The sequence below is a fragment of the Entelurus aequoreus genome, linkage group LG13, assembly GCF_033978785.1.
Source record: "Entelurus aequoreus isolate RoL-2023_Sb linkage group LG13, RoL_Eaeq_v1.1, whole genome shotgun sequence".
Taxonomy (NCBI): Eukaryota; Metazoa; Chordata; class Actinopteri; order Syngnathiformes; family Syngnathidae; genus Entelurus; species Entelurus aequoreus.
The window spans coordinates 29,453,134-29,479,761 of record NC_084743.1 but is presented as its reverse complement, the minus strand read 5'-3'; the positions used below and the strand labels follow the sequence as shown (position 1 = coordinate 29,479,761).

At 38.9% G+C, this 26,628-nt stretch overlaps 1 protein-coding gene across 1 annotated transcript in view; it reads right to left on the bottom strand.

The window, feature by feature from the left end:
• wnt10a (wingless-type MMTV integration site family, member 10a) overlaps nt 1-26,628 on the bottom strand; it is a 104,025-nt gene that overhangs the window by 74,882 nt on the left and 2,515 nt on the right. Inside the window, exon 2 of the mRNA XM_062067643.1 lies at nt 20,575-20,840. Coding sequence (XP_061923627.1) covers nt 20,575-20,840 — 266 coding nt within the window. The remainder of the gene's footprint in view (nt 1-20,574; nt 20,841-26,628) is intronic.

Sequence of the window (26,628 nt, the reverse complement as noted above, 5' to 3'; positions counted from 1 at the left end):
CTAGTTGCACCGGTCAAGCAGAAGGGAGCAATTCTCGTCCGTAAAGCATTCCAAGAAGGAGGGGGTGGCAAGCTGACCCAAGAAACCTGGGATCAACCTCTTTCAGAAAGACTCAGGGAAGAAGCCATACAGCTCTTCGAGGAATATGCCCAGCTTGGACAGGTGAAATTCCACAGGAGCCTCACACCGCCCGACTGGAAAGGGAAACCCTACGGCATCACATTTTCTGACGGAAGTGACAAAACCTATGGTGCTGGGATGTACGTCAGATGGGAGACTAGTCACGGAACTGAAGTTCGATTCGTGGAAGCAAAGGCCAAACTGACACCCCTGGACCAAAAGGGAGATGCTGTAAAAGCAGAAATCTGTGGCGCAGTCTTTGCTGCCAGAATTCGGAAGTACGTGGAGAAACATGCCCGTATGAAGATTGAGAAATGGTTCCACCTACTGGACAGTCAAACAGTCCTCGGGGCCATCCAACGAGAATCATACGGATACCAAACCTTCTTCGCCAACAGAGTGGGCGAAATCCAGATGTCCGGGCCAGTGCAAGACTGGTGGTGGATCAGAGGAGATCTGAACATTGCTGACTTAATAACAAGAGGAGGCAATCCCAAAGACTTAAATGAGGAATCCACATGGCAAAACGGACCAGAGTTCCTGAAGTGGCCAGTGGAGGAGTGGCCTATTCAGTCAGCTGGAGAAGTTGCAGCCCAGGCCAGGGAGAGTGTAAACAAGCTTCAAAGAAAGGCATTCTCTGCTGCACTGACCAGAGCTCAAGCTAAGATGAGTCGGCAAAAAGAAGACCCACTGGCCACTCCGGAAAAGGAAAGTCCCTGTGAAGAATCGAAACCTATTATGCCAAGAAGAAAACCCACTAGCTGGGTGAAACATCTTGTGGATGTAAAAAGGTTCAGTAGCCTGACAAAACTGATCAGAGTTGTTGCCTGGACACGACGAGCTGCCGAGCAGTGGCTGAAGAGGAGATCGAACCCAGGACAACCAAAGTGGGAGGCAACACCCAAGCAGGCTGGATTGGCTGGCACTGAACTAGAAGGTGCACGTGAAGACGTCTTCCTCGCAGCTCAAGAAGGTGTAACATTCCCAGTCACTACTCTGAGCAGATTGGCAGTATTCAAAGATGTGAAAACTGGACTCCTCGTTTGTGCAGGGAGGATCCAGATATTTAACGAAGATGAGACAGCCGTGCCAGTCTTGCCATTTGAAGCATGGGTGTCAACATTGCTGGCACAAGAATCCCATGACGCTAACCACGAGGGGGTAGCAGGAACCCTTCTACGGATGAGGAAGACAGCGTGGATAATAAAGGGCCGGAGAATTGCCAAGAAAGTAGTTGACAGCTGCATAGTTTGCAGAAAGAACAGAGCAAAGAAGTGTCAACAAATCATGGCAGACTTACCTCCAGAGCGAACCACCCCAGCTGCTCCTTTTGAATTCACAACCATGGACCTATTCGGCCCTTATGAAGTGAAGGATGAAGTCAAGAAAAGAACCAGACTGAAAGTGTGGGGAATCGTCTTCAGTTGCATGGCCTCCCGTGCCATACACACTGAACTAGTGAGTGACCAGTCATCCCAAGGCTTCCTCCTCGCCTATCAGAGGTTCACGTCACTCAGAGGACATCCCAGGAAGCTCTGGTCAGACCCCGGCACAAATTTTGTGGGCGCCAAACCTGCTCTGGAACAGCTGTACACATTCCTTGACCGACTGGACAAGTCTCAAGTCGAAGACATGGCTGCCAACCATGGAACAGAATGGTCCTGGAAGATCCACCCTGCGGATTCTCCCCACAGAAATGGTGCTGCAGAAGCGGCTGTCAGAGTGGTCAAACGGGCCCTGACCAATGTCGGCGGAGATGGTGTCTTCACCTGGGGTGAATTTCAAACCTTCCTCTACATGGCTGCCAACCTTGCAAATGAGCGACCAATCGATGCAAGAACTCAAAGCAGGGAAGACTGTGTGGAATACATCACCCCGAACTCTCTGCTCCTAGGGCGTGCCAACCCTAAGGGAGATCCTGGAGACTTCCAGTTTGATCGCTATCCTTATAAAAGACTGCAAGTAATTCAAGCTGAAGTCACCAAATTCTGGAAGAAATGGAGCCAACTAGCTGGACCCAACCTCTTCATAAGAAACAAATGGCACACCAAAGAGCGAAATGTTTCTGTCGGAGATGTGGTCTGGTTGGCTGACCAAAATGCCCTGAGAGGACAGTACAAGCTGGCCAGAGTAGTCAGAGCCAATACGGACAGCAAAGGCATCGTAAGAGACGTGCTTGTGAGGACCTTTCCCAGCTATCCTGTCCCCATCAAGAAGACAAGCGACAAAGAAAAACCGACCACGAAAACCAAGAGGCTCAGACATCAAATCCCAGCAACAATCCTGCATAGGGATGTCAGACGCCTCATCATTCTAATTCCCATTGAAGAACAAAGGAAAGAAGGACCTGTGTGACCCCATTGGGTTTTGAAAACCATGAGGGCCAAGTGGGAGGTGTGGAGTTGAAACTCAGTGTGAATGAAGTGTCCCTGCCCTGGAAGTAAGGAGCTGTCTCCTCCTTAATCTTACTCCTTGGTGAAGTACCAGAAAGAACTACATTTCCCAGAACACCAAGGTCAAGATGGCCACCAATTGGCTGATTCAAGGCAGCTGTTAAGGAATGGTGGTGCTGTCTCATTTCATGCAAGCAAGCAGAGCGGCAAGACGCAAAAATCTACAAGATCCATCTTTAAAAGACTTCCAACACACCAATGGTCGGTGAATATACCCACTTTGCAATATGCTGAAATGCTTATTTGTTAAAACTCACCTTGACATGTTGGTTTACTTACCTGTCTTAAATTGTTTTTAGTTTGAACCACAGCAAATTTACTCCAACCTTGAGCATTGATTGCATCTGGGTATTTTCTTACTGTTTGATAATTAAAAAGCTTGAGTTAATTGAATTGTTAAATAAGCTCAATTTAAAGGGATAAAAAGTCAAAGATTATGGTTCAAAGTTAAAAGTAATAAAGATAAAAGCAAAGTTGAAGGATAAAAATGTTAAAACTTTTGCTTAAAGTTAAGCTAATTATACTTACCTTTATACTTACCTTACTAATTAAGCTACCTTATTAATTAAGCTAATTATACTTACCTTTTACTTACCTTTACTCCGTTTGGTGGATTTACTCAGTTCCATCATGGTAATGAATTTACATGATTGATTACTTAATTGCATGATTAGTTAAATGATTAATTGAGTGAACGATTAAGTAATTAAACGATTGATTGATTAAATTAAATGATCAATTAATTTTGACTTCTTTAAAGTGACTAAAACTACTTTTCTGATTTACTTGTTTCATTTTACTGAAACTGGTTAATTTGACAGTGCATTCACATGCATTTAATCTAAGTGTCTAGAGTCCTTTTGAAAAGTAATGTTAGATAATTTAAAAGTTTAAACAATGGTATTTAAAAGTTTGCAAATTTAACTTTAAAAATAATACCTGTTTGAGTCAGTTGAATTTGAACCTTTTTGTAAATACCTGTACATATATTGTTTTTCCATTGTTAACACTTGTGTTCGAAGGTTAACAACCTGATTGAATGAAGATCAACAGAAAAGAAACCAACAAAGCCAAAAAGTTGGATAAATAAAGTTGATCAATTGGAAATCCGAGTTGTCCTGGTGTCCTTTACGGAGTCAATAAGTGGAACTTACTACGAAGACCTGGATGTGCAAATAAACTAACGTCATGTTAAGTTCCAGTCATAGATATTGTGATTGTTGGTCCAATCCGTCGTATTTTAATTGTCCATTATAATAACAGAAACTGAAAGCTTTGTTGTTGTTGTGCAGGAAAGCCAAGTGCTTTATTCGGCGCGTATTTGGTGATATTTGTTAGCATCAAGAAAATATCCTTAATTGTATTAATAAACTAGATGAATAAATCTCTCGTAGGCTCAACAGCATATACTGAATCTTCATATAGCTAGCAAACATTGCTGAACAACAGGGACATTCATAGCTAAATAATGAGAAAACATATGCACTTCACACCATATCAGACATGAATTGTAGATGACAGACTAATATTCTCTTTTTTTTTCTCATTAGCGTCACGTCACAGGTTATGTCAATCAAATACGTTATTTAGTGATGCACGAATATATCCAACTTTGTCTTTTACAGATGAATGCTTAATTTGTGGAATCCTCCAGATGTAAAGACATAATATGCCTCTAATATTTTCTTCTTTAAATAGTGAGTGTCAAATAAAGTGAGGTTTGAGCGAGCAGTAAGGTCTTGGTAATGATAAATGGTTTAAATCATTAAAAAAAATATGTTTCTTAAGATTGTATAAATCCACTCCATCCCATTTTAAGTATTTTTTTTTTCATGATCACTTATATATTTGCTTTTTAACCTTTCAACGCCCAAAAATGCACTGATTCAGGTAAATAAACAGTAGCCTAATGGGAGTCTAGACCATCGCCTGGAACCCAGAAATGCCTGAATGTGCCTATAGGTCACGTGTTTGCAACCCAGCTATACTGCATAAAAAGGTCCAGGGAGCCACTAGGGCGGCGCTAGAGCCGCGGGTTGCTGACCCCCGTCTTAGTGTTATGTTTGACAGTTACAGTCCATTAGTGCCAAGTAGGGCAGTGACACATCAGAGCCATCAGTCGCCGCTCTGGTGAAAGAAACAACTACAACTGGCATATTATGATTTTTCAGTAAATTAAGTCAATTTGAGTGAGTGCTGTTTTATCTTGACCTTGCTGTTGTATTTCTTTTTTGCAAACATATGTAGACAATTCAAACGGACTGCCATTAACTGTCATGACTGATCAGACTTTCTATATTGTTTTTTCCTGTATTTAGTGTTTTTTTCTGTTTCAGAACTCCTTCCTCGATTGAGCACACCTGCCCCGATTAGGTGATTAGGAGACTCACCTGCCGGCAGGACTAATTAGAAGGATTTATGTACCAGTGTTGCCCACCTTTCAATGCTGGTGTGTTGTTCTGCATTGCCTGCCTGCCTGTGTATGCCTTGTATGGCTTGCATGTTATTTCTGCCTTGTGCAAGTTCTCCGGAGGCAACATAGCCGTGGTCTGCTGCTCAGCCACGTTGGTGCGCCCTTGTTTTTGGATCATTAAAGGGGTCATAATATGAGGTATTGTTTGTTTTTTCTTAATTTAAAACACTTTCTTGTGGTGTACATCAGTGGTTCTCAAACCTTTTTCCCACCAAGTACCACCTCAGAAAACACTTAGCTCTCCAAGTACAACCATAATGACCAACATTAAAATACAGTATATATATATATATATATATATATATATATATATATATATATATATATATATATATATATATATATATATATATATATATATATATATATATATATATATACAGTCGTGGTCAAAAGTTTACATACACTTGTGAAGGACATAATTTCATGGCTGTCTTGAGTTTCCAATCATTTCTACATCTTTTTTTGTTTTGTGATAGAGTGATTGGAGCACATACTTCTTTGTCACAAAAAAACATTCATGAATTTTGGTTCTTTTATGAATTTATTATGGGTCTCCTGAAAATGTGACCAAATCTGCTGGGTCAAAAGTATACATACAGCAATGCTAGTATTTGGTTACATGTCCCTTGGCACGTTTCACTGCAATAAGGCGCTTTTGGTAGCCATCCACAAGCTTCTGGCAAGCTTCTGGTTGAATTTTTGACAACTCCTCTTGACAAAATTGGTGCAGTTCAGCTACATTTGTTGGTTTTCTGACATGGATTTGTTTCTTCAGCATTGTCCACACGTTTAAGTCAGGACTTTGGGAAGGCCATTCTAAAACCTTAATTCTAGCCTGATTTTAGCCTTTCCTTTACCACTTTTGACATGTGTTTGGGGTCATTGTCCTGTTGGAACACCCAACTGCGCCCGAGACCCAACCTCCGGGCTGATGATATTAGGTTGTACTGAAGAATTTGGATGTAATCTTCCTTTTTCATTGTCCCATTTACTCTCTGTAAAGCACCAGTTCCATTGGCTGCAAAACAGGCCCAGAGCATAATACTACCACCACCATGCTTGACGGTAGGCTTGGTGTTCCTGTGATTAAAGGCCTCACCTTTTCTCCTCCAAACATTTTGCTGGGTATTGTGGCCAAACAGCTCAATTTTTGTTTCATCTGACCACAGAACTTTCTTCCAGAAGGTCTTATCGTTGCCCATGTGATGTCAGATGTGTATATATATATATAGGCCACTGTAACATTACACCCCGTTTGTAAAGTAACATTGTATATATATATATATATATATATATATATATATATATATATATATATATATATATATATATATATATATATATATATATATATATATATGTATGTATATATATATATATGTATATATATATATATATATATATATATATGTATATATATATATATATATATATATATATATATATATATATATTTATGTATATATATATATATATATGTATATATATATATATATATATATATATATATATATATATATATATATATATATATGTATGTATATATATATATATATATATATATATATATATATATATATATATATATATATATATATATATATATATATATATATATATATATATATATAGGCCACTGTAACATTACACCCCGTTTGTAAAGTAACATTGTGTTTGAATATTTAGTTAAATGGTTCTTTGATGAACCACTCATTGGAGCCTGCGTACCAATAGTGGTGCCTGTACTACAGTTTGAGAATCCCTGGTCTACATGACATGTGGTTCTTTCGTCAAAATTTTGCAGATATTATGGTTTACAGACCGTTTTTCAAGCCGTTTTATGCGTGTCTCTTCAGGATGTGCCGTCTTGTGGGCGGTCCTATTTACATGCCTCAATTTGGACCGCATTTTCTCCCCCGCCATCTTTGTTGTAGTTTTTAGCGCTTCCGTATAAAGTCTACTGAAAGTTCGAACTATACACAACTTTGTATTAGAAACGGCAACAGCGAAAGGATGCATGTGTATGTACGAGCCAGTCTGCCCCACAGCAAGAGAATAGACAAAAATAAGGAGCTTATTGACTACAGCGTGGGCTACAATGGTGGACTTCCACTAAGCTCTTTTGGTAAAACTTTACCATATATAGAGCTATCGGTTGACGAGATGCGGCAGAAAACGCCACAGGACAGAGCAAACTTAAAACGGCTCGTTTCACAGAAGTATAAAGGAAGGCAAGATTATTTTAAAAATATCTCTGCAATGCCTCCACGGTTTGATTTCAAATGTTGGGACTTACGAGGATCCCTCATACACATAAGCAGGTACACTATATTGCCAAAAATATTTGGCCACACATCCAAATGATCAGAATCAGGTGTCCTAATCACTTGGTTCGACCACAGGTGTATAAAAAATCAAGCACTTAGACATGGAGACTGTTTCTACAAACATTTGTAAAAGAATGGGCCGCTCTCAGGAGCTCAGTGATTTCCAGCATGGAACTGTCATAGGATGCCATCTGTGCAACAAATCCAGTCGTGAAATTGCCTCGCTCCTAAATATTCCAAAGTCAACTGTCGGCTTTATTGTAAGAAAATGGAAGGTTTTGGGAACAACAGCAACTCAGCCACGAAGTGGTAGGCCACGTCAACTGACAGAGAGAGTGGAGGAGGAATTATGGTGTGGCGTTGTTTTTCAGGAGTTGGGTTTGGCCCCTTTGTTCCAGTAAAAGGAACTTTGAATGCTCCAGGTTACCAAAACATTTTGGCCAATTCCATGCTCCCAACCTTGTGGTAACAGTTTGGAGCGGGCCCCTTTGTCTTCCAACATGACTGTGCACATAGCAATGTCCATAAAGACATGGATGGCAGAGTCTGGTTTGGATGAACTTGACTGGCCTGCACAGAGTCCTGACCTGACCCCGATAGAACAACTTTGGAATGAATTAGAACGGAGCCTGAGAGCCAGGCCTTCTCGACCGACATCAGTGTGTGACCTCACCAATGCGCTTTTGGAAGAATGGTCGAAAATTCCTATAAACACACTCCGCAACCTTGTGGACAGCCTTCCCAGAAGAGTTGAAGCTGTAATAGCTGCTAAAGGTGGACCGACATTATATTGAACCCTATGGGTTAGGAATGGGATGGCACTTCAAGTTCATATGTGAGTCAAGGCAGGTGGCCAAATACTTTTGGCAATATAGTGTATAAACAGTTGGTTTTGCATAATAGGTCTCATTTTATACATATATTTTTTTTAATCATGCCCGTTGCTTGCTGTCTCTGTATCTTGGGGTCAAGCCAACAATGCCAAGCCGCACATGTGTCACGGACTGTGGTAAGCATGACTTGTTAGTGGGCAGCGAAGCCAAAAAATAACAAAACATATCTGTCATCACATGTCTTTAAATACACAACTCTAAACAGTGATTGTAGCATTGCCACTAATGCAAACACAACATGAACGGCATCCAGACCATCATTACAGACCAGGGGCCTCATGTATTAAGGCTTGCGTGGATTTCCAACTAAAAATAGATGTACGTTAAAATCCAGAAAACTTTGCACGCGAGAAAAAATCCAAATGTATTAAAGTGGGTGTGCATGCACAGTTCTAAGCACATTACATCGCAATCAACCTGGAATTGAGCCCAGACGGCTGCGTGGCTCGGCACACCCGGACCCCGCCCGGGCCACGCCCCTTTATAAATAGGCAAATCATATTGAAAGTAGCCATGTGCCTGAGCGCTGCACACTATACCCAATCACAAATGCTTCTTTCTCGTGATTCCAGTGAATGACAGAGGGATTGTGAGCTTGTCATTGCCGTGTCTCACAGAACTGAACACAGGCTAAAATAAAATAAAAAAATGGTGTGGTCAAAAAGAAGGTAAAGAAGAAGACCGATGTGTGTGACTAAAACAGACTCGGGGAAATTAGTGCTGCACCCTGTTTGCAATGATACGTAAAACTTTAGAAGAGGTAGGTGACTCTAATTATCCCAATTATAAATATAATTTGTGTAAATAACAACAAAGCGTGTTCATACAGTAGCCTGCTCACAGCCAGATGGTTTGAAATTAGTGTTGTCCCAATACCAATATTTTGGTACCGGTACCAAAATTATTTAGATACTTTTCTAAATAAAACAAAAAATTGCATTATTGGCTTTATTTTAATAAAAACATTAAACATAAGTTTCTTATTGCAAGTTTGTCCTTTAATAAAATTTGAAGAAAATAGGCAGTACTATAATCTTTAACATTACAGCACGATAGTGTTGTCCCAGTACCGGTACCAACATTATTTCAATACTTTTCGGTACTTTTCGATACTTTTCCGAATAAAGGGGACCACAAAAAATGGCATTATTGGTTTTATTTTAACAAAAAATCATACAGTGCATTAAACATATGTTTCTTATTGCAAGTTTAGTCCTTAAATAAAATAGTGAACATACTAGACAACTTGTCTTTTAGTAGTAAGTCAGCAAACTAATTTAGTCTGCTGACATATGCAGTAACATATTGTGTCATTTTCCATTCTATTATTTTGTCAAAATTATTAAGGAAAAGTGGTAGAAAATGAATTTAATAATCTACTTGTTCATTTACTGTTAATATCTGCTTACTTTCTCCTTTAACATGTTCTATCTACACTTCTGTAAAAATGTAATAATCACTAATTCTTCTGTTGTTTGATACTTTACATTAGTTTTGGATTATACTGCAAATGTGGGTATCAATCCGATACCAAGTAGTTACAGGATCATATATTGGTCATACTGAAAGTTATCATGTGTCCAGGGACATATTTCCTGAGTTAGTAAACATGATATAATATTTTTTTTTAAACGAAAGAAGATGTTGTGATGCCAAAAAATATTGACGTAATCATAGTAGTATCGACTAGATACGCTACTGTTCAGAGGCGGTATCGTACCGAATATGATTCATTAGTATCGCGGTACTATACTAATACCGGTATACCGTACAACCCTATCTGAATCATTTAAAATGTAAACATGCTAGCACTATCAAAAAGGATACCAAAGACATTGATCCTCGATTTCTCAATTTACTATTACAACCCAGGAGAGCTTAATGCGGTAGCACCTGCTGCTGTCCACTCACCTGGCCAAGCTGGTGCTGGAGTAACAGGGACACATTGTGACAGCAAACCTGCTCAGTGGCCTTGTGGCTAGAGTGTCATGAGTTCAAACCCCGGCCGAGTCATACCAAAGACTATAAAAATGGGACCCATTGCCTCCCTCAGCATCAAGGGTTGGAATTGGGGGTTAAATCACCAAATGATTACCGAGCGCATCTACCGCTGCTGCTCACTGCTCCCTTCACCTCAAATGCAGAGGACAATTTCACCAGACCTAGAGTGTATGTATCGTTGGGACTTTAACTTTAACAATAGGTGGCCAAATGATCGCATAGATAAATTAACAGACGGCTTCGCAAAGCCCGAACGACTACCTCTGTTTGTCGCAAAGTATCCACAGCCTGTAGAAATGTGCGTACGTGAAGCATGAGGTTGGGGTGAAACACCGCACATTTCCACGTCTCAACTTTGCCGTGAAAAAGGGCATACGCCAGGTTGTTATCCCTGAGCAGGCTTAATAAATGAGGGCCCCAGGGTTTGTTTTTTTTGATTGACTGAAACTTTTATTAGTAGATTGCACAGTACAGTACATATTCCGTACAATTGACCACTAAATGGTAACACCCGAATACGTTTTCAACTATTTTATGTCGGGGTCCACGTTAATCAATTCACGGTACTTGGTACATGGTACTAATTCATGGGTTCCAAAGTCTTTTGACCATTCAGGCGTGTATTGAAAATGTTGACAAACTAATCTTGGGGAAAAAGTGACGTACGATCCTCGCACTAATCTAAGATATGCACAACTCATTTCACATTCGAACACGACACACGACCGTCAACCCGAGCCGTGACCCCAGCTTTCCCCATTGAGGAGTTTTTAACGTGTGCCATGCGGGTGACGATGCCAGATAAGCGGTGAGTCATTGTGGCGGCACTGCCGGTGCACACGCCAGTAGAGTTTTCCCAGCTGAGTTAACCGGACATATTCATTCATGTTTCCCCGCCCGTCGTTTTTCTTGGCAGAGTCTATCCACCCTTTTCATCTGCGAGACCAGGGACCGTGCAACCACCGACACAGATGTGACGACAAAAGAAAATTGCATACTATTCATTTCAAATAATGTTTTTAACATGAGGCCTTTTTATTTCTGTTTATGATATAAGTTTAAATTAAATATTTTCATTAACCCCGCCCTCACACGCATACAGTACACACGCACACACAGAGAGGGGGGTAGCACTTAGGCGCTGCCTCATACATAGAAAGCCTGTTTTAGGTCTTTCCCCGCGCTGGGCCCGGCTCGGGGATGCAGGCCCCCAGAAGACCGGGAACAAATCAATCTACCAAATAATTCACTGGCTGCGGCATGCCCGGCTGAACTGATGGCTGAGGAAGTGGCAAAATGGATTAAAGATTGAAAGGAAACTGTCACTTTGCGTTACAAAAACCACCGAAACTGGTTTTACGCTTTTGCCGCCGAGAGTTGGGGAAAGTGCTGAGAGCAAATTTGCGAGCGCTTGGCGAGGGAAGTGAAAGCATTAGAAGCAGCCCGGGCCAGCGGGAAGACGGTAACAGGGAAAAGTAACAGAACGAGAGGTATTCCCTTTATTTCGGTCTATTCATGTCCTCTTGAGGCTGCTCTTAATGCAAGCTAATAGGGTTGTACTGGTATACCGGTACTGGTATAGTATCGCGGTACTAATGAATCAAAAACAGTACTATACTCTGTCATGACATTGCTGGTTTTGCGAGCAGAGGAGCATGTTCGGCAGTGCACAATCACAGAGTACTTACAAACAAACTAGGTGCGTAGACAGAAAAGGGAGAATGAATGCATTTTGGTCTAAAAACTAAAGATAAAGGTGAAGTTGTAACACTGAAACACCCTCAGGAAGAGGTGCTTTAAGATATGGCTAGATAGTTAGCGGCGAATGCTCATTTGCAGTAGGCAGTGTTTAAGCTACTTCTAAATCACTAATCCTCGCCTCCATGGCGACGAATAAAGTACGTTTCTTACAAGTATCATCCCTGCAGGACGAGGAATAGATAAACATTCCTCACTACACACTGTAGGAGGATACAATAGCTAACCGCTAACAGCAAGCTGGCACCTCGAAAGCAAACAAACGCCCTGACCACCTGAGGGCACCACAGACTGTGGATGCTTTAAAAAAAGGCTTAAAAGCCCTTCTTTTTAAAAAAGCCTTTTTTTTTTTATATATGCATACTAGTTCTAGCTATTAGGCTGTTCTAGTTTTTATTTTTATTTATTTTTGTTATCTTTTTATTTTATTGTTTTTTAATACACTGTAGCACTTTAAGGTTGTTTGCTCAATGGAAAGTGCTTTTTACAAATAAAATCTATTATTATTATGGGTGGATCTACACCTGACATCCACTGTAATGATACCAAGTATAAAAGCATATCTAGTCAATACTACTATGATTGCATCAATATTTTTTATCGTCACTATTTTTTTTTTCCTTTTTTAAAAATGTATATTATGTTTATAAACTCAGGAAACTACTTGGTATCACATCGATACCTAAATGTGTGGTGTCATCCAAAACTAATGTAAAGTATAAAACAACAGAAGAATAAGTGATTATTACATTTTAACAGAAGTGTAAATAGAACACTCAGCATCAAGGGTTGGAATTGGGGGTTAAATCACCAAAAAGGATTCCCGGGCGCGGCCACCACTGCTGCTCACTGCTCCCCTCACCTCCCAGGGGGTGATCAAGGGTGATAGGTCAAATGCAGATAATCATTTCGCCACACCTAGCGTGTATGTGTGACAATCATTGGTACTTTAACTTTAACTTTAACATTTTAAAACAGAAAGTATGGATGGAATGGAAGAATGGATTAATAATCCATTTTTACAGCTTGTCCCTCCATAATTTTGACAAAATAGAAAGAGAAATTACACAATTTGTTACTGCATATGTCAGCAGAAAAATTAGGAGTCTTTGTTTGTTTACTTACTACTAAAAGACAAATTGTCTAGTATGTTCACTATTTTATTTAAGGACAAAATTGTTGTTCGATTGCAATAACAAACATATGTTTAATGTACCCTAAGATTTATTGTTAAAATGAAGCCAATAATGCAATTTTTTGTGGTCCCCTTTATTTAGAAAAGTACCGAAAAGTACCGAAATACATTTTGGTAAACACCAGTGACTACATTGCAAAAAGTCAGTGTTCAAAAACAAGGAAAAAAATACAAAAATTAGGGGTGTTTTACTTGAACTAAGCAAAATTATCTGCCAATAGAACAAGAAAATTTGGCTTGTCAAGACTTTCCAAAACAAGTAAAATTAGCTAACCTCAATGAACCCCAAAATACCTTAAAATACGTATATTCTCACTAATAAAAAGTGCACTTTTCTTGGTGGAAAAAACAAATATGAGACCTTTTTTCTCAGTATGTTGAAAAATATTCTTAAATGAAGTAAATGCTAGTGCCATTACCTTGACATAATGATATGCGCTCGGCATTACATTTCTTGAAACCAGCAAACTTATACTAAAAACTAGTTTATTTTTCTTAAAGGAAAGGCAACAAGGCAACCACTTGTTACTCTCGGGGTCTACGAGCCGCTCACATATATATATATATATATATATATATATATATATATATATATATATATATATATATATATATAATATATATATATATATATATATATATATATATATTTACAGCCCGGACCATTTTTTTTATTGTAATTTTGAAGAATTTACGTGAATGTGCATGAACTATTTCTGTTCAAAATTGATTGAAATGTCAAATGTTTAAACATTAACTGTCAGTTTACTGTATTGTGCCAACTGTACTACTATATGAGTACATATTTTCTATTGTTTCATTGAAAATAAAACTGCAAAGTCCATTTGGCTGTCATCTGTTTCAATTATGAGACACAATTGTGTCAAAGTCATGATTTTTTTTATTTCATGCTTGAAATAAGAAATGATTACTTTGAAAAAGCAGTTTTATACTTGTGAGTGTTGATGACACAGCTTTGCAACAGTTGATATTCTAGTTTCAAGCATGTTTTACTCAATATAGGTCATCAAATCTCAGCAACAAGCTGTAATATCTTATTGAGATAATTTAGGACCAAAACACTTAAAACAAGTAAAACACTCTAACATAAAATCTGCTTAGTGAGAAGAATTATCTTATCAGACAGAAAATAAGCAAATATCACCCTTATTTGAGATATTTAATCTTACTTAGATTTAATTGTTTGCAGTGTTTGGGGTCATGCATGTTATGATATCCATCAAGAGAATGATCCGTGGCTGAGGATGTGTTGCAAAATGACACGCATGCTTTCACCTGAGGCACAGGTAAAAAAACGGATCGGTGATGTCAGTTGGGCTATGGGTGAGTCAAAGCCAAGGATACCTGTTTCCAGCACATAAACCTGGGCTTCGTAGTTAGCAGGAACCCCACCTAGACTGAAGCCAATCTAAAAAAAAAATCTTGAGTCAGGATTGTAAATCTTTTTTACAGTACTGCACTTCTGTGGTAGCTGCACGCGATACCGGTTGTGGCTTGTTAACTTGAGTCACTTTATAGCCTCCGTGGAAAAGACCAAATCAACATGGTTGAAAATGAAAAACCCTCACATTCAAAGGCTGCTGTTTACGTGAGCGGTTTGGAGTCTCTGCACCTGAGGCGAGGCAGGGATGTCTAACAACAAACTAATAATGACTAACGGCCTTTAAATGATGAGGGAAAGTATGATTAAAGATGAGCCAACATATTATGTTGGGCTACAGGGGGTTTGCGGCATTGATTAAAAAAAAAAGAACGAAAAAAACCAAACTTGTTTGTGTAGTTTAACCTTCACCTTTTTTTGGTTATTGGAAATTACACCATACCTTTTTTTAAGAAGTGTGTGTGCTTATGTAAACTTCAAATGATATAATTTGAAGTTAGTTTCTACATTAATTTAGTTGTAAGTAGAGATGTCCGATAAGGACTTTTTTGCCGATATCCGATATTGTCCAACTCTTAATATTACAGATTCCGATATCAACCGATACCGATATATACAGTCGTGGAATTAACACATTATTATGCCTAATTTTGTTGTGATGCCCCGCTGGATGCATTAAACAATGTAACAAGGTTTTCCAAAATAAATCAACTCAAGTTATGGAAAAAAAATGCCAACATGGCACTGCCATATTTATTATTGAAGTCACAAAGTGCATTATTTTTTTTAACATGCCTCAAAACAGCGGCTTGGAATTTGGGACATGCTCTCCCTGAGAGAGCATGAGGAGGTTGAGGTGGGCGGGGTTGCGGGGACGGGGTTGAGGCATGGGGGGGAGGGGTTAGCGGGGGATGTATATTGTAGCGTCCCAGAAGAGTTAGTGCTGCAAGGGGTTCTGGGTATTAGTTTTGTTGTGGTGTGTTACGGTGCGGATGTTCTCCCGAAATGTGTTTGTCATTCTTGTTTGGTGTGGGTTCACAGTGTGGCGCATATTTGTAACATTATTAAAGTTGTTTATACGGCTACCCTCAGTGTGACCTGTATGGCTGTTGACCAAGTATGCTTGCATTCACTTGTGTGTGGGAAAAGCCGTAGATATTATGTGATTGGGCCTGCACGCAAAGGCAGTGCCTTTAAGGTTTATTGCCGCTCTGTACTTCTCCCTACGTCCGTTTTAAAAAAACATAAATTGTACCCGACACCGATAATTTCCGATATCACATTTCAAAGCATTTATCAGCCGATAATATCGTCAGTCCGATATTATCGGACATCTCTAGTTGGAAGTCATACAAACATGTACATAATACAGAAAGAAAGGGGATTCCTATGGCCCCATTCGGCGCCGTTTACCAAACACATGAAACCTGACGAATTGGGTAGTTGCACTATCCACTTTAGCCCACAGATGGCAGTAAAGTGTTGAACATCTTAGAATGTGTTTTGTGGATCTTCCAACTTTGCTATGTAGATTGGTGCTTTTCATCATTTTTAGTAGACATTACAAAATAAATAACCCCCCGAACCCCTCTCTTCCACTCATGCGAGATCCACCCAGGAATGGGGCGATATGGATCCCTTCCCTACTGTATATTAGGTTTTAACTGCTTTTTTTTTTTACTTTGAGCATCTGTTTGCAGGCACAACCCCCTGCATCGACGATGTAAAAAAAGTTTGCTATAAATTTGCACTGTAAAAATGTACCAGGATGTCACAGCACTTAACAGTATTTTTTTTTTCGAGAGTAAAATCTACATTTATTGTAAGATTACAACAAATGCTGTAAACCGTACAATATCTTTATATTTTACAGCAATTAGCTGTTGTTTCACAGTGAAAAACTGTAATTATATACCTTTTTTTTAAAATATCGCAACAATCCATTGCACACTCTTGTACAGTAAATGTTGGATACAATTACAATTGTGAAATTAGAGCTTTTAGTTGTAGCTTTATCACAATGAACCGTTAAATCAGAACACTGCAGTTACGGTAAATGACTGTTAAGATAGTTCCCAGTAAATTACCGTGCATGTTACTGTAACAGTAATGCAACTATTAGCCAGTAATTTGCTGTGGATTTACAATGAAATAGTTAACGGTGTGCCTTCTTTAAGGGGGTTATGTAACCGTTGCCATTGGTTTGTCTGTCATTTAGCAAAAGTACTCAAAAGTTATGGGCTGATTTTCATAAAACTATTAGTTAATGTCAAATTGTATAAGGACAATCAATGTTGGGCCTGGTCTCGACTATTTCTACTATGTTAATTTACGTTTCTGTGTGTGTATGCTTGCTGCACCGCCTCCACACAAAGACAAGTACAGTGGATGACTGACAAAAGGAGGTTCATTTGTGTCTTTAATTACAAAAGCATTTGATTTTTTTATTTTTATTCAGTGTGTAAAAATGTGTAAAAAAATAAAATAAAATCAGTGCAGGATTAGTTAGGGCAGGAATATTTGTTTCTTTAGAATTTAAGACTTTTTTCCGGTAATTTTTACAAATCAAGCAATCAATCCTATCTCAGAAACAGCCAATGAGGTGTGAAGCTTGAAGTCACGTGACAGAGGTCTTTACAAAGAGGCAGGTCATGTAATCTGCGGTATGTGCTTGGATCCTTTATTATTAAAGGCCTACTGAAAGCCACTACTACCGACCACGCAGTCTGATAGTTTATATATCAATGATGAAATCTTAACATTATAACACATGCCAATACGGCCGGGTTAACTTATAAAGTGACATTTTAAATTTGCCGCTAAACTTCCGGTTCGAAACGCCTCTGAGGATGACGTATGCGTGTGACGTAGCCCGGCGAACACGGGTATGCCTTCCACATTGAAGCCGATACGAAAAAGCTCTGTTTTCATTTCATAATTCCACAGTATTCTGGACATCTGTGTTCGTGAATCTGTTTCAATCATGTTCATTGCATTATGGAGAAGGAAGCCGAGCAAGCAAAGAAGAAAGTTGTCGGTGCGAAATGGACGTATTTTTCGAACGTAGTCAGCCACAACAGTACACAGCCGGCGCTTCTTTGTTTACATTCCCGAAAGATGCAGTCAAGATGGAAGAACTCGGATAACAGAGACTCTAACCAGGAGGACTTTTGATTTGGATACACAGACGCCTGTAGAGAACTGGGACAACACAGACTCTTACCAGGATTACTTTGATTTGGATGACAAAGACGCAGACGTGCTACTGTGAGTATGCAGCTTTGGCTTTTTTTTGCGTATGTACGTAACTTTTTTAAAAACCACCACGGCAAAATGAAAGCCGCCACAACTTTCTTGTGAAAACAAGCTAATGTAATATATTGGATGAATTGATATATATATATATATATATATATATATATATATATATATATATATATATATATATATATATATATATATATATATATATATATATATATATATATATATGTATATGTGTATATATTAATGTATGTGTATATATGTATGTATATGTATATATATATATATATATATATATATATATATATATATATATATATATATATATATATATATATATATATATATATATATATATATATATATGTGTGTATATATATATATATGTATATGTGTGTATATACGTATATATGTATATGTGTATATATATGTATATGTGTATATATTAATGTATATGTGTATATATGTATGTATATATATATATATATATATATATATATATATATATATATATATATATATATATATATATATATATATATATACATATATATATATATATATATATATATATATATATATATATATATATATATATATATAATATATATATATATATATATATATATATGTCTTTTCAGGGTTTCCCCTACATGTAATTGATCGTGGCAAACCACCACGGCAAAATGAAAGCCGCCACAACTTTCTTGTGAAAACAAGCTAATGTAATATATTGGATGAATTGATATATATATATATATATATATATATATATATATATATATATATATATATATATATATATATATATATATATATATATATATATATATATATATATGTATATATATATGTATATATATATACCGATAAATAAGGTTGTTATATATACTCTACCGTTCAAAAGTTTGGGGTCACATTGAAATGTCCTTATTTTTGAAGGAAAAGCACTGTACTTTTCAATGAAGATAACTTTAAACTAGTCTTAACTTTAAAGAAATACACTCTATACATTGCTAATGTGGTAAATGACTATTCTAGCTGCAAATGTCTGGTTTTTGGTGCAATATCTACATAGGTGTATAGAGGCCCATTTCCAGCAAATATCACTCCAGTGTTCTAATGGTAAAATGTGTTTGCTCATTGGCTCAGAAGGCTAATTGATGATTAGAAAATCCTTGTGCAATCATGTTCACACATCTGAAAACAGTTTAGCTCGTTACAGAAGTTACAGAACTGACCTATCTTGAGCAGATTGAGTTCATGGAGCATCACATTTGTGGGGTCAATTAAACGCTCAAAATGGCCAGAAAAAGATAACTTTCATCTGAAACTCGACGGTCTATTTTTGTTCTTAGAAATGAAGGCTATTCCACAAAATAGTTTGGGTGACCCCAAACTTTTGAACGGTAGTGTATATATATATATATATATATATATATATATATATATATATATATATATATATATATATATATATATATATATATATATATATATATATATACATATATATATATAATACACTGGAGGCAGCATGTCTGCGATGTGGATGTATTTTAATATATCAGAGATATACAGCTATCTACAAAATGTGCAAATCTTGCTTTGGGCCACACAAAACCTAGGACACGATGTAGCCAGACTGCAAAACCCCGAAAACAGACATCCAAAACTGCATGCAAGCTCACGTCAAAATGATTGAACCTTATGATTCGATGCTTTGAAATGATTTACCACAAGTATCCAACATTGTAGCAACGTTAATTCAGAAAAGACTAAATTATACATAAGTGTCCTTTAATGTAAATAATTACAACTAATTGTGTTGTATTTACTTCAGTCCAATGACAAATTGATATTCTATTCTTTATCATCATCACATTGTAGTGTAATTTTTATTACTGTAGATATTGGTTTGAATACAATTAGGTAGCAATTGGTACTCACTTTTAGATGAAAATTCTTAATAAAGCGCTGTTTTCTTTTTAAAGTGGTAAAAAGGGCAGCCACTTCCACTCAATGTATCACACACACACTGCTCATCAATCCTGTTGCTCCAAAGAACCAGATGCCCTCTCCAGTCAGTCACTTGGGTTCCATTTATGTGAAGATCTTCTTTCATCCTTTTGTAGCTAACTTGTAAAGCTCTGAAAACTTCAAACAGAGTCGGAGGAAACTGATCTGCACCAAGTTTGGTAATCTGCAGGTGACTAACTTTTGAAGTCCACTCATCTTTTGTCCAAACCACTGAGAAGACAGTGGTGGCTGGGTGTTTCAAAAAATAGGCAGAAATCACTGGAGGTAACCATGTGCATGATTCTGTCCAAAATAAGAGAAAACATGATCCCTTTTGTCTGTGGAGAGTTAGATTACCCTAACATACTGAATGTTCCTTCACGCGTATCATTGTTACAGCTTATCTGTTCTACGAACTTGTCATTTTGAGGTATTCCATCAATGTGAGGTTGATTGTGAAACCACAACCTGTTTGAACTTCAAACCTTTGATGCCTGCATACTTTTTTTCACAATGTTTCTTGTGCGTTTAATTTCACGAGCATGTCTGTTAGATGTAACCTTTCATGCAAACTGATGCTTCGGACTACCTGTGAATATTGGAAGCAATGCAACCCAACAAGCGTTCCGTGTCTCAGGAATATTTTGATCTTGCATCAAGTCTGACCTCTTTTGAAGACGATGCTGTCATAAGGTATTTTGTTCCTCGTCTCCAGGCTGGAACAGTTCCACCGGTGCCCTCTGAACTGGTGCTGACACTCGTGGATAGCAATCTGGATTCCCTGGATGGCTGAAGCCGTCACGTCAGGGTTGCGCATGCACACCTCCAGCTGGCGCCGAGTCAAGCCTGGCAGCGTCAGGCACACCGTGTTGGCGTTCAGAATCGGGTCGATGTTGGGGAGCTTCAGGCCTAAGATTTCATTGGCGTCTGCCCTGCACAGAAAACACACGTTCAACTCCATTCCGAAAACCGTCACCAAAAAATACATTATGGGAGATCCAACTTTTACTAAACAAAGAACGTATTTGATCATTTCATTGGGCAAGAAACCTTATTTGGTTACATGTATAGACTGCCACTTAATCAAGAAAAGATATCATGACATTATTTAATAAAATACACTGAAAAATGAAATACAATGAAATACAATGAAATATCGGGTTGAACAATGGCCTTTGGGGTTCACGTCAGTGTTGGTTAAAAAGTTAAAAGTTAAAGGCCTACTGAAACCCACTACTACCGACCACGCAGTCTGATAGTTTATATATCAATGATGAAATCTTAACATTGCAACACATGCCAATACGGCCGGGTTAACTTATAAAGTGCAATTTTAAATTTCCCGCTAAACTTCCAGTTGAAAACTCCTTTGGATGATGACGTATGCGCGTGACGTAGCCAGTGAAACAGAGGTATGGCTCCCCATTGAAGCCAATACGAAATAGCTCTGTTTTCATCTCATTATTCCACAGTATTCTGGACATCTGTGTTGGTGAATCTGTTGCAATTTGTTCATTGCATTATGGAGAAAGAAGCTGAGCAAGCAAAGAAGAAAGTTGTCGGTGCGAAGCGGAGTATTTTGCGAGGGAAGTCAGCAACACAACACAGCCGGTGTTTCATTGTTTACATTCCCGAAAGATGCAGTCAAGATCGAAGAACTCTGACAACAGAGACTCTTACCAGGAGGACTTTGATTTGGATACACAGACGCAGACGCGATACCGTGAGTACGCAGCTGCGCTTCCAAACATTTGATCGCTTGCCCGTACGTGCGTGTCACGTACGTAACTTTGGTTAAATATATAAGCTTTATGAACCTTGGGTTAGGTGAACGGTCCTTTGGGCTGAGTGAGTGTGTGTGTTGTGCAGGTGTTTGAATTGTATTTGCGGGTTATATGGACGGGATCCTGTCCATATAACCCGCTCGAGCTATAACTAGCTCGAACTAGGAGCTAGGAGCTAGCATAATAAACACCTAGGTGTTTGTTATGCGGGATTAATTTGTGGCATATTAAATATAAGCCTGGTTGTGTTGTGGCTAATCGAGTATATATATGTCTTGTGTTTATTTACTGTTGTAGTCATTCCCAGCTGAATATCAGGTCCCACCCGCGCGCTTCCAAACATTTGATCGCTTGCCCGTACGTGCGTGTCATGTATGTAACTTTGGGTAAATATATAAGCTTTATGAACCTTGGGTTAGGTGAACGGTCCTTTGGGCTGGTTGAGTTGTGGCTAATAGAGTATATATATGTCTTGTGTTTATTTACTGTTGTAGTCATTCCCAGCTGAATATCAGGTCCCACCCGCCTCTTACAGCATCTTCCCTATCTGAATCGCTTCCACTCCCCACTAGTCCTTCACTTGCACTTTCCTAATCCACAAATCTTTCATCCTCGCTCAAATTAATGGGGAAATCGTCACTTTCTCGGTCCGAATCGCTCTCACTTCTGGCGGCCATCATTGTAAACAATAGGGAACTTTGCGGAAATGTTCAATTGACTATGTCACGCTATTTCCGGTAGGGGCAAGCCTTTTTTTATCAGATACCAAAAGTTGCGATCTTTATCGTCGTTGTTCTATACTAAATCCTTTCAGCAAAAATATGGCAATATCGCAAAATAATCAAGTATGACACATAGAATAGATCTGCTATCCCCGTTAAATAAAAAACATTTCATTTCAGTAGGCCTTTAAAGTACCAATGATTGTCACACACACACTAGGTGTGGTGAGCTTATCCTCTGCATTTGACCCATCTCCCTCACCCCCTGGTAGGTGAGGCGAGCCGTGAGCAGCAGCGGTGGCCGTGCCCGCGAATCATTTTGGAGATTTAACCCCCAATTCCAACCCTTGATGCTGAGTGCCAAGCAGGGAGGTTATGGGTCCCATTTTTATAGTCTTTGGTATGACTCGGCCGGGGTTTGAATTCACGACATACCGATCTCAGGGCGGACACTCTAACCACTAGGCTGCACTGAGCAGTACATCAGGGATACTCAACTAAATTTTTGGGGAACACATTTCCAGGATCTAAGGACCGGGGACCGAACCTGTTCCTTCACTATAAGCCTTATTTCATATATTCCGGAGAACCAGTGTCCTCTACAGTGGATACTTTTTCCAAGATAGCACCACTGTAGTGGCTGCTGGTGGAAGTAGCTCTGTGCGCTTGTGTCATCCTGTTGTGTTCATGGTGTTTCCCTCTTGTTTCCGTGTGTTTTTATTTTTTATTTTTTGCCTTTTGGTTTGGGACCCTTTGGGGCTGTGCAATAAGGGGTGGCACTTTTGTGGCCTCTGCAGTGTTTTTTTGTGGGCTTCTGGATCTGCCTCCCAGGAGCATTTTGACCGTGGGGACCAGCTGCTTGGTCTCTGCCACACCGGAGTCCGTCTGGAGAGACTGGAGGAGAGGAGATGCGGATGAAGAGACAGGGCTGCGGAGCTGGCGCTGGGCGCCGGGACGGACTGGCTTCAAGGTGTCTTGGCTGAATGAACGTGTATCGGACGCCTAGGTCTCCTTGGACGCATCCTCGCTCATCCATATGGACTGGACACTGGCCGTGAGTTGGTGGGCGGCCGAGGGTGGAGTCGGCTCTCTTGGTTGCTTTGTTGGTTCCTGTTCCTCGACGCAACAGGAACACTCTGGCGTTGTTAGGAAATTTGCTGCAAAAAATGTTTGTCTTCCAAGTTTTGAACTGACCTCCTTTGGCCCCCAGGCCGCCAGTTGAATACCCCTGCTGTACATGTGTTGCCCATGTTTGCGTATTCCCGCTTCCTCTCACATCCACAGGTCGTGCATTTTCAGGCTAATGAGGGACTTATTGTCCTTGAATGTTTATATGTGCCCTGTGATTGAAAGGCAACCACTCCAAGGTGTACGCCGCCTCTCGCCCGAAATCAGTTGGGATTTTCCTGAACGAAGACCAGCAGTATAGAAAATAATTGATCGAATAACATTATCATATTGCAGCAAATTAGGGCTGGGCGAGTTTGTAAGATGTATCGACATATATTTTTTAAACAAGATACGAATGAAGAAAATATCGTAATATCGATATTATTTATTTCACGTTAAAATGACCAAACGCCGCTTATTTGATATGTTCCTTGTTCTGAATTGATTAACGTGGACCCCGACTTAAACAAGTTGAAAAACTTATTTGGGTGTTACCATTTAGTGGTCAATTGTACGGAATATGTACTGTACTGTGCAATCTACTAATACAAGTTTCTATCAATCAATCAATGTATGCGTCTGGATAAAACATGAATTCCAGTTGTTTACCATGTAAGCCCAAATCCAAACTAATAAAAGTTTTAATCAGTCAATCAAAACACCCTCTCATGGGCTACTAAACCCCTCCCGTCCTCCTTCAAGGACGTGCTTGCACGTATAAGAACATCCATGATTGGTTGGTTGTTTACTATGATGAGTCACGATTGGTTGAGATTAGGCCAATCAGAGGCAAGATAGGGCGGGTCATCGAACCAGGAAGGGAAATCACAACAGACATCCCAATTGACGACGAGAGAGTCGTAGAAGAAAAGAGGAAACTATATATTAAAAAAACTAGTGGAAGATGGCAGAGGGGTTCTCTTCTTTCGATTTTTCTTTTTGCGTTGTTGACCACATCCAAGAAACCCTCAATGCGTCTACTTGGCCACATACCATGAATTGATTAACGTGGGCCCCGACTTAAACAAGCTGAAAAACTTATTCGGGTGTTACCATTTAGTGGTCAATTGTACGGAATATGTACTGTACTGTGCAATCTACTAATACAAGTTTCTATCAATCAATCCATGTATGCGTCTGGATAAAACATGAATTCCAGTTGTTTACCATGTAAGCCCAAATCCAAACTGTTCTCGAGTTGCCAAGCCGGGCATATTTCGCATGAGAAATATTGCCAAAAATGTACTATTTGTCTACTTGGCCACATACCATGAATTGATTAACGTGGACCCCGACTTAAACAAGCTGAAAAACGTATTCGGGTGTTACCATTTAGTGGTCAATTGTACGGAATATGTACTGTACTGTGCAATCTACTAATACAAGTTTCTATCAATCAATCAATGTATGCGTCTGGATAAAACATGAATTCCAGTTGTTTACCATGTAAGCCCAAATCCAAACTGTTCTCCAGTTGCCAAGCCGGGCATATTTCGCACGAGAAATATTGCCTAAAATGTACTATTTGCACAGCTATGTGTTTTTATTATACGTAGAAATAATATTTTTCTATTTTATTTATGTTATGTAATTCTGTGCTACTTAACAGTGTATTTTCTGTGCTGTTAATACCCATCTTGACTAAGTGGGTTAATAAAAGTGCCACTGACTGTTTACAGTACAGTTGTCATTCACTTCAATTTCAGTGAATCTCACTCAAAAATGAATATCTTTACATGTATACTTTCACCGGAAAATATATCGAGATATATATCGAATATTGAGTTTTAGTAAAAAAAATATATCGAGATGTACTTTTTCGTCCATATCGCCCAGTCCTACAGCAAATTATAATCATACTATTATACAAAAAGTTATAGTATACATTTTGAGTTCAAACCTGTTCCATGTCGAACAATTACAGTAAGGTTAGATCACTAAAACTGTACTTGTGTTATTTGAGAATGTCCATTTTTTTTTAAATTGAACTTGCACGCATGACGGAAACACCTTTTACATGTCAAATTCAGAAAGTAAATCTGCTATCATGTGAATTCAGAATTGTTTGAAGTCAAGGCCAGCGCCGGGGCTCGAACAGCAGTTGTCAGTGTTACAGATGCATCCAGCCGACAGCATATTCGGAGGGCTTTTTTCCGCCTCAGAGGCAAACAGCAAAAAAACAGTAACTGAGAAAACAGACGTGGCCCTCATGACGAGAGAGCGCTCAAGCTGAAAGGTGACCGTCTTTTCTTTTCTCCGCTGTCATTAAGTGTAGCGAACAGGTTGTGCGTTGCAGAGCCTCCGCACACACAGCCTGGAGCATGGCTGCAGGCACACATTTCTGCACATGCTTGACTGTGACCTGACACGCAGCTGTAGGTTTTGCATGCATTTTCTTTCCATGTTCCACGGCCGTGTGTGTGTGTGTTTCTTCAGGTATTTGTGAAACAAACACGTCTGCACTCTTTCCGGGAGTGAAAAAGAGTTGAACAGGAACGTTGGCCATCATCCTGATGGTGGCATTGCGTGTTAGCTGTAATTCCATTTAGGCTTCTGTTACTACCTGTTGTGTTTCCTACATAGAGATTAGGCCTGTTTCAACAGCTCTTTTCAAAGGGCAACATCTAATTAACAGAAACTTTGTTTGCAAAGGGGGGGCATGGTCAGCTGGATAATTGGCCAAAGATAACAAAAACATTTTTTTACAAGACACTGATTAGCTCCTTTTTTTTTTACTTATATATTTTGAGTGCCTTATACTTTCAAATCACACACATGTGATACTTGTTTAAATTTAAATCAGGGTTGTCCAAAGTGCAGCTATTTGCGACCCGCAGCTAATTATTTAAGGACATTCTAAAATACTGTCTATGAATGTTCTCATGCATCCAGGTCATTGTAATCTCAGGGCATTCAATCAGTCACAACTGGACTCTTTGGTTTGTCTTGGAAGACGTTTTTATTTAAAATAGTGCATGAATAATATTAAATCAATATTAGGGATGCGCAAAAAATTATTCACATCCGAATTCGTTTTCATCATT